General features: G+C 38.8%; 1 protein-coding gene across 4 annotated transcripts in view; it reads right to left on the bottom strand.

The window, feature by feature from the left end:
- Positions 1-1,105: 1,105 nt before the first annotated feature.
- LOC126485569 (motile sperm domain-containing protein 1-like) overlaps positions 1,106-9,539 on the bottom strand; it is a 52,882-nt gene continuing 44,448 nt past the window's right edge. For all 4 annotated transcript variants that reach the window (XM_050108884.1, XM_050108888.1, XM_050108886.1 and 1 more), the window contains one exon: positions 1,106-5,464. In XM_050108884.1, coding sequence (XP_049964841.1) covers positions 5,430-5,464 — 35 coding nt within the window. In that variant the 3' untranslated portion in view covers positions 1,106-5,429. The remainder of the gene's footprint in view (positions 5,465-9,539) is intronic.

Here is a 9,539-nt window from a genome sequence, read left to right as displayed (position 1 = left end):
AATGTATGCTGCCAACTGTTCAAACTCTTAACCCATCAGAAGAGATGCCTAATATAACTCTGTGCATAACAGCAACAGCATGAACACAGCAAAAACAAGCAAAAAGATATATTTAGAAACTGAATTCATAGATTTAAGGGACCGAGCAGACACTTCCAACCATTTCTGAATGTAGAAGAGATACCACCTCCAATGTCCTGCTCCCTGAATAGATAGAAGACCTATTAACTCACCCTCTGTTGAGGAGAGGAGCCCCACCCCAAGAGTTTTGTGTCATCCTCACGGATTGGACAGTTAGGATGAGTTCCCCCTCAAAGAACACAATGTTCCACCACCATGTCGAATGGTACTTGCGCAAGCCTGCCTCGAGTTTACAGTAGTAAAGAATATTGCTCGAGTGTGTGAGACCTGTACCAGATAGGACTAGCAGGGTGTACTGAAAGTATACAGAGAAGGTTTGTTTAATCCATGGGAGTGTCTCACAGAGATACAAAAGGAACTGAAATGGCAAACCCTTGAAGAAAGATGTAAACTACCCCAAGAAATCCTATTAACAAATTTTCAAAAACCAGCTTTAAATTATTGCTGTAGGTATAGCCTATACTACAAGCTCGAAAACATTGCTCACACAGGGACCGTGAGGACAAGATCAGAATAATTACTGCATGCACAGAGGCACTCAAACAATCTTTCTTCCTGTGTTCCATACTTGAATGGGACAGGTAGAAACACCCTAATAACTGGTACAATGGAATGTACCCTCTGCCATGCACCTCATAGTGATTTGCAGAGGGTAGATGTAGATTTAGATGTTGACGTAGAACTAGTGGTCCTGAGTAGCCCTCAGCCTGATATTCCTAGAATTGGCATGACTGTACCCAACCATTTTTGTCTTGGTCCCTTACAAGGGAACGATAAAACAGTGACAGTTTTTAACTGTAATCATAAAAACAAAATTATGCCTTTCAGCGTGATCAGACTACCAATGTTCTTCATCCTTTAAAGCCTCATTATACTGACAGGTCTATGAAATGGTACAAATGTATATATATGAATGTCAAATGAGTACTGTGCAAAATATGATGAAATACCAATAAATACAGACTTTTTCAAAGACTGCTATATTTATTAAGTATGTGTATATACATACAGAAAATTACAATCACACAAAATGCTTTACAATAAATAATACACTATTGTGGGCTTGTCAGCCAGAGATCAAAGGTACCACAAATACCAACTGATATTATAATTGGGAGGCTATTTAATATAAGTTTCACAACTAATTCTTTATTTCAGAGCTGGAGGAATGGCATTACACAGTAAAAAAAATCATGTAAGGAATACACCCCTGCCACATTAGATACACAACATTAAAATAATAGCAATGCACTGGAGGAAATCAACAGCTGTCAATGTCTGAACATTGTTGCAAGAGTCATACATGGTACAACACAGTTCTCAATTTTCTTATATCTCAACAATGTTGTTCATAATGCTTCATGCTGTACACGCATATGAAAATTTGGTAACTACATCAAATACAAAAGAAACACTAAAGTGTTATTCTGTCAAAGAATAACTGAAGCAGTTACTCTTTCTAAGTTGTGCTGTTCACTCAACGGTGCTCAGAATGGGATCTCTCCCACCTGTAATTCAAATCAAAGTAACTTCCAGCTACCAACCTTACATATTAAACACCCCTTTGATCCCCTTTTACTATTATGTGGACCTTGTTAAATATTCTGTGCGCTCTCTCAACAAAATACATGTTTGCTCATAAGTAGTAAATTTCGCCAAAGTGCAAAATTTCTCTTTCGTCATGGAACCTCTAAAATGTTTCTCATGCCTCATTTCAGATTTCAACTGCTTATCATATACTCTAAAAGAGATTTTTTAAATTAACACAGAACAGTAACAACACAATGAGTAACTTTTTGAATTACTTCATTTCTTTTAACAATGAGTATTTGAAGTTGTGCCTCCCCCTGCCCTCCCCTACCCCACCCTGCTACACAAGGATTATAAGACTTGTGAAACATTGCAAAATGCAATTTGATGACTCTTGATTCATTTTATCAACACAGAGCTATGTGTGAGTGCACGTTGTGTATCAACTGATACGCAAATGCTGTTGCATACTGACATGACAACTATGGATAAGAAAGGGTGAGTAAGACAGAAATATATTGCACATTATACCAGTGCACAGTCTACAGTATGTTGGAGTTTACATGTCAAGGTGGTTTTAATAGTCCCTGACATAAAATGACTTCAGAAAGCTGCAGATGACTTCTAAAGGACATACTACCTGCATGCCAGAGGAAATTACATCAGCTTGTATACATATAAGGTGGAACTGATGCTACAATCTGAACTTCAGAACTACCAACTTTGCCTCCTTATCACATCAACAATGAGGTGGCTTATGTTTGCCACTAACACTTCACTAATCATGTTGATCATACAAACATCTCGTGGCATCATCATGGTGTACAGTATGTATGTATATCACTCCTACCTTGTTCAACACTTCATCCCCCCCCAAACTCCAAATTTTGATTCCATCTTTGTTCCTTTGCAATCCATTCAAAATACCTTTTCATTAATCTTACTTCCAGGTTTTCATAATATTGTCAGTTTTTGTGCTTTTCTTTTCTCCACTTCTGTAAGTTAATTTCTGCCGTAACTACCTACGGATGATGATTATGTTTGCCCATCCAACTATTTCAGTATTCCTCAAGCCTTGCAGCAAACTGATAAATTGTGTTCTCATCTGCCTTGCTACTTCAATTGATTTTAATTGCAGAGAGAGAGAGAGAGAGAGAGAGAGAGAGAGAGAGAGAGAGAGAGAGAATACATTTTCTCTCTGCAGTCCTCTCTAGTCTCATACATTATTTTGATGAGTACTGTTCCTTCACTAGTCTTTGATATGCGAAAGATTATACCTCCATATTTTATTAATACTTATAAGTTTTGCTTTCTAAAATTTTAATGCCTGTTACATGAATAAATAAAACTTTTGCCGAGAATTTCCCAATCTGAGTGGCAAGATGTGAACACAAAAAAAAAAAAAAGAAATTCATCAAACTCTTGTGTCATTATTTCAAACTTTAGAGGAAATGCACTTTGGTTGGAAATATTATTTTCTAAATCTGATGAAGTCCTCTTATTCACAACTGGTTAATGTTTACATTGCAGTTTGGATACTCTTTGAAGACAGAGCACTGAAATGACTACTGAATCTATTACATAAGTAGAAAATAAAGTATTATGTAAGATGACTAAGGATGTCAAGTTTTCATATGCCTAGTTCTGGCATCAGAAGATGAGTGGATCTGTACAGACACTTACTAGCAACATACATTCTCATTTGGTCATTTGTCCAGTCTCATAATGGCAGAGCGGTGACCTGCGCAATGCAGTGTTACAAGTGATGCGGTTTTACTGATATAATTATCAGTAAAAAGGGAGGATCTGAGAGAACATATAAACTACTGAAAAGAGAATGTAAACAATGGAAAGTCCAGGAAGGATAAACAACAACATGGATAGATTGCTACTCACCCCAAAGATGGGGCAATGGCTCACAGACCAACATAATGATAAAGAATGCAAGAAATTTCTTGATCTGTTATAAGCATGTGTGCCTCACTTATTATTTACCCATACACATGTGCTTTCCTTTTCTCTTGTCTTACTCTTGTAGGGAACATAATACCTCTATGAAAAATTAATTATTAATGAAGGAAAAAGTAAGTCAAATTAGGCTTAATGCCTATTCAATGACAATGTAAGTGTAAGGACTAGCTGTTGCCTTTTTAAAGGAAATGCCTTGACATTCACTTACTTATGAAATTGTGGACAACCTAAATCTGGAAAGCAGACTGGGTATTTGAACCCAAAATATGCCCTAACCCCTGTACAGGCACACTTGTTAAATTATTAACCAGATGTCCAAAGCATTCAAGTGTATGTTGTATGTTTACATTGTCTTAAAAAATGCATTCAAGAGTGAGATCTAATTTTTAAGATTACGGAAAGTATGACTGATGAGATATCTGATTGGAAAAAATGAAAGGGAGTAGGAAATGAAACACAGAGACATGCATAAAGCGCAGAAAAATGAATACTGACAACTGATGGATATGATGGGAGAGAGAACAGAATCCACACTTTAATGCATCAAAATAAGTTTTATTTGTAGGTAATTAATATAGGGAGAGGGAGGGGAATGACAAAAGAAAAGCCTCTGAAAACAGGAGGGAATAAACAGTGAACAAAAATCATTCACGAATCTGAATGACAATAAATAAAACAAACAGGAAACACAAGGGGGAGTCTTCTGTAACACAAGAAAATAAAATGAATTCCAACCTCATTTCTGCAGTTTATGGCATCTCCTTATAAGTTACAAAAGTGCACACTGAGTAATTTATGTGTATTTTGCTACACAAATGGTAACTTTGCAGAAGCCCCCCAGCTCTGTAGTTTGTGCATCGTGATTGTCACAGGAAGGACAATGACTGTTAAAATTAAATTTTGAGGCCAGATTATTATACTTCCTCTGATTAAAAAATGTAGCTTGCTTAGCTTAACTTTATGTATCTCTTCTCCAGTATTGTTTTTACATTTCAATTTTTTACAAAAATTCATATATTTTTTTACACAAAAAATGGGATTTTTAAACATGCATCTGAATATAAAACAGGTATGACAAGACAGTCAATCACAGACAGAATATAAATTATGGAATGCTGTATATAACAACAGCACCAGCATCACCTTACATCCTTGCTAGAATTATAGTATAAAATAGTGAAGTCCAGGCATGATAAATACAATTATGGTTCCAACAAATACTGTAATGTTATCAGAACTCATAGCATCACTGTGCTTCCAGAAGAAGTCAACAAGCTAACCAATTGCAAAGGACAAAAATATATATAAAAGAGGAACATTAACCATGTAAAATACAAGAAAGGGGCATATACATCCCTCCTTATCTACATTATACAATGCAAACACTGGACTTTTTTCCTCAAAAGCAATGTTGCTTATGTTCATTTTAAGGTGAGGATTGAGGGAAAGAGTTACACGACACAAACATAATGAAAGTAGAAGTACAACAAGAAAAATAAAGTTTTTTCCCTTGCAAAAATGGTTATACTAGAGTACTTCACAGTGTTCAGGTATTCTTGGAGCCATCAATACAAAACACACTAGAAACTCAATAAATGGACATGTGCTCAAAAATGTTTCTTGAAAAGCTTTTTTCAGGTACTCATTTTAAAAGCAAATGGAAATACACTAAGTGATAAAATTGGCATCATATCAAGCCATTACAATTCTCTCTTCTTTTTCAATCAGCAGTATTTATATCGTTACCGACTGCACTCATTGAATGTGCACAGAGAATCATTTTCTGTTTAGCCTGGCTTCAAGACAACCACTGTCACCATACCTGCAACAAAACAACAGCATAATTATCACACTCAAATGAACACAATTCTCAAATGTTAAATGCTGCACTGTATTGACGCCCTCTACAAAACTCCTACATGCAAGTTTAAGGAATAAATTACAAGCTGTAGCATTGATGATTGTGATGATGATGATGATGATGATGATGATGATGCTTATGTGATTAAGGGACTAAACAACTGGGTCATCAGTCCCTCCATTTGATGAGAGAAACACGTAAAAAGATAAGCAAAAATTGTGGGGACTTGGCTGCTCCAACTGTATAAGCAAGTAAAAAGAGTTTTAAAAAGGGTGTGACAGTAGTTGTAACACAACAGGTGAAAGAAAATTGAAAAAACCCAGGCAGCATCATGCACAAGAGTGTTAAAGGCACAACAAGGTGAGGGGGGAAGAAAGTAGCCTGTGGTAACATGGGGGGGTTCCCGCCACAGGGGGAGGCTCTCCCCCACCACAACTACCCTAAACACAGAAAGTGGGCAAATATTATAGTTTAATTTAAAATTCGCTCTTTCTCAGGCAATACAACATTTCGGCAGTGGCTGTCTTATTATCTGCAAGCATCTAAGGTAGTGATGTAGGCAAGCTGAGAGTGTGCCGCAGATCAGCCAGCAGGGCACACTCGTCAAGAACATGCGCTATTGTCAGTCGACTACCACTGCTACAGTGAGGAGGATCCACCTGATGCAGAAGGAATTCATAGGTGTGTGCCGTGTGGCCTATGTGTAGTCTGCACATCACAACGGCATCTTTCAGAGAGGCCTGGAAAGATGTATGCCACACTTTAGTGGGCGCCTTAATCACTCATAATTTGTTTTGGGTCATAGTAACCTGCCATTACAATTCCCAGAGCCTCAAAATATTGTGTCAAAGTTGCAATCATAAGTCCATGCCCAGTATTCTGACGTCACGACGATCTCCAGTAGTTGGGTCTTTGCCTAGATGGTCAGCGAGTTCATTTTCTGGAATGCCTATGTGGTTCGGTGTCCAGATGAATGTCACTGACTTCCCAGAGCTGTAAGAGGTCAACCAGGTCCTGGAAGCTGGTGACCAAAAGATTTTTTGGATAACACCGAGATATGAATTTTAAGCAACTCAAGGAAAAGATCAGAAAGTTCATTGTGGCCAGGGATCTGTGTACCAAAAAGCCTGAGATATGGCAACCAACTCTGGAGTGTACACATAGCATGCACTCGGCAGAGAGTGCTTCTCAAGTCCCCTTGCATACGCAAAAGTGTAACCAACCCTGTCGTCGACTGTTGATCCATCCGCGTAAATGCATACCGAATTACAATAATCGTGGAGGATCGAACAAAACAGGTGTCAGAGAAGGGTAGAATCAGCAACCTTTTTGGGGTCACAAAAGCGGTCCATCCGTATTACAGAACAGGGTAGAGACCACAGAGGATATTGAGAGCAAGCCCTAAGATCACATACTAAAAGAGGCAGTTGGAGGCCCTTCAGTAAAGTATTGTGTCCGATCCCAGCTGGTCTACCCAACTTCGGGTGATGCTCAAACAGTCTGGATTGTTGGTTATGGAACATAGTTAAGTGATGTGAGTGAGTAGCCATTTTGAGTGTGTAAGTAGCCAGAAGCTGCCGTTGTCTAACCCACAGTGGTGGAAAACCGGCTTCCGCAAGTTGATTAAAAGTCATATCTCTCCATGCCATGCCAGTGTGGTGAATAGTGTCCAGCAAGCTCAGCATGAACGGTGCTCCTGACTCACGGAACACACCCATAGTTCAAGTGGGATAAAAATCAGTGCATTGTACCCAGTCTGCACACCATGAGGAGTTACTAAGAAAACAGAGCATTTAGCTTCTTAATGCAAGTTGCCTTGAACCAGCGGACATACGGCTGCCAAATTAGCTCGTTGTCAAATAAAATACCTAAGAATTGAAAAGTTTCAACGACTTCAAGCAACTTGTCACAAAGATTAATTTCTGGGAGCATGCACGGACTCAGCAAAAATGCATAACTTTTGATTTTGCAGGAGAAATCTGATAGCCATGATTCAAGGCCCAGATGTACTCTGCAGACAGGCCCCTGAAGTTGGCACTCAGCACTGTGCAGTGATGCAGAGGCATAGTACAGGATCATCCATATACGACACAAGGACTGTGGGGCCCACTGCTTTTACAATAACATTGATGGTGATAGTGAAAATCTTTATGCTCAGAACCGATCCCTGAGGGACTCCAGTTTCCTGTATATATTGGTTGCTGAGATTAGGAAATTCTGTATAAACATGGGTAAACTCCACTGGGAAACCGACTCGTGCAGTAGATAGTATGTGATGTCACCAGGTGGTACTGTGCGTCTTCTGTAGGTCAAAGAATACAGCAATCAGATGTTGGTGATGCATAAAAGCCTTGCACAATGCAGTTTCTAGGTGAACCAGATGATCTGTGGTGAACTGGAAAGCCTGAAAACTACTTTGGAATAATGATATATGCCCTCTGTGGCATCACCTGGGAGCCTACCTAATGTATGACATGATTTATTCAACTGATATGAATATACCGTAAACTGAGAAAATAATGCCCATAATATTATGAGTCATTTTGTTGAGTCTGATAATATTTTGTGACAAATATTGTAAATATTTTCTATTACTCTCAGAGATAAAGAATACAATATTTCAATACGTTCCATGAAAGCATGGAACATCAAATTTAATATATGTACACAAGAGCCTGTATAAAATATGTATGTTCATAAAGAAAAATTTGTATATTGGAAGCTGGTTCGTGTTTAGGGAACTTGTGAAATGTAAAAGCTGTAGGAAACCCCCTCCAAAACAGAACTGGCTTGGCGCAGTGTAAAATGTGGGTTTGGCAATAGATCTCGGTGGCTCTTTGGTGGAAACGGTACGCAGTCAGTGGCTAGCCATTGCACGGTAAACATCGAGGGTGCCAAAGGAGGCATTTGGAAGTCGTTTTGTTTGGAAAATAGCCTCGGATGTGGATCTGACTGTTGCATAGTACTCTCAGCAATACGGAATGGCTATAACATGATAAAAATCTGTTGCCAAGAAGAAATTGTAAAGAGCATTTAGCATCAAGAGCCGTGACTACAGTTAGCCGCCACGTTGCTTGCCACCACTACTTCTCCACTGCTCCACCAACTTCAGGCGTACACACATATGCATTACAGCATGAACCAGATAATTTGTGAGAGTGTTTTCGATAATAATTCAAGTGCTGTAAACCTGTGTTTGAACCCTAATATTATCCCAATCATGAACCGACTTAGGATCCCCTCCTAAGTGTGCAGAAAACCGAGTATCCTGTTTCTATCAAAATAGTGAATGAGATTTTCACTCTGCAGCAGAGAGTGCACTGATATGAAACTTCCTGGCAGATTAAAACTGTGTGCCAGACTGAGACTCGAACTCGGGCCATTATCTTTCGCGGGCAAGTGCTCTACCATCTGAGCTACCCAAGCACGACTCACGCCCCATCCTCAAAGCTTTACTTCTGCCAGTGCCTCATCTCCTACCTTCCAGGAGTGCTAGTTCTGTAAGGTTCACAGGAGAGCTTCTGTGAAGTTTGGAAGGTAGGAGACGAGGTACTGGCAGAAGTAAAGCTGTGAGGACAGGGCGTTAGTTGTGCTTGGGTAGCTCAGATGGTAGCACTTGCTCACAAAAGGCAGAGGTCCTGAGTTCGAGTCTCGGTCTAGCACACAGTTTTAATCTGCCAGGAAGTTTCAAAATAGTGAATTGTTTCTGTGTATTAAATGTGCAAAAACACAGTACCAGAGTGATAAAAAGGCACATAAATTAAACTTATTTGAAATGTAATTTAGTCTTGATAGTTATCATGAATGATGATGATGATTATCGGTTAATCGAGCTCAGTGCAAAGCATAAATTATTCCAGGAGGGGTTACACATTAATTTTGGTTGGATTGGACTTTTTACAGTCAGTTTAGAGTATTAAAGTTAGTTAATATTTTTGATTGCGCAACTTATTCAGAGATTTAACACTGTAAGGCTTAGGTGAGGCTTCATCTCTGGTTTAAAATACTTTCAGTTAGTTCAGAGGATTAAAAGTTA

The sequence above is a fragment of the Schistocerca serialis genome, chromosome 1, assembly GCF_023864345.2.
Source record: "Schistocerca serialis cubense isolate TAMUIC-IGC-003099 chromosome 1, iqSchSeri2.2, whole genome shotgun sequence".
In the NCBI taxonomy this organism is placed as follows: Eukaryota; Metazoa; Arthropoda; class Insecta; order Orthoptera; family Acrididae; genus Schistocerca; species Schistocerca serialis.
Note: the sequence above shows the minus strand (reverse complement) of the source record. Positions and strands in the feature narration are given on the sequence as shown.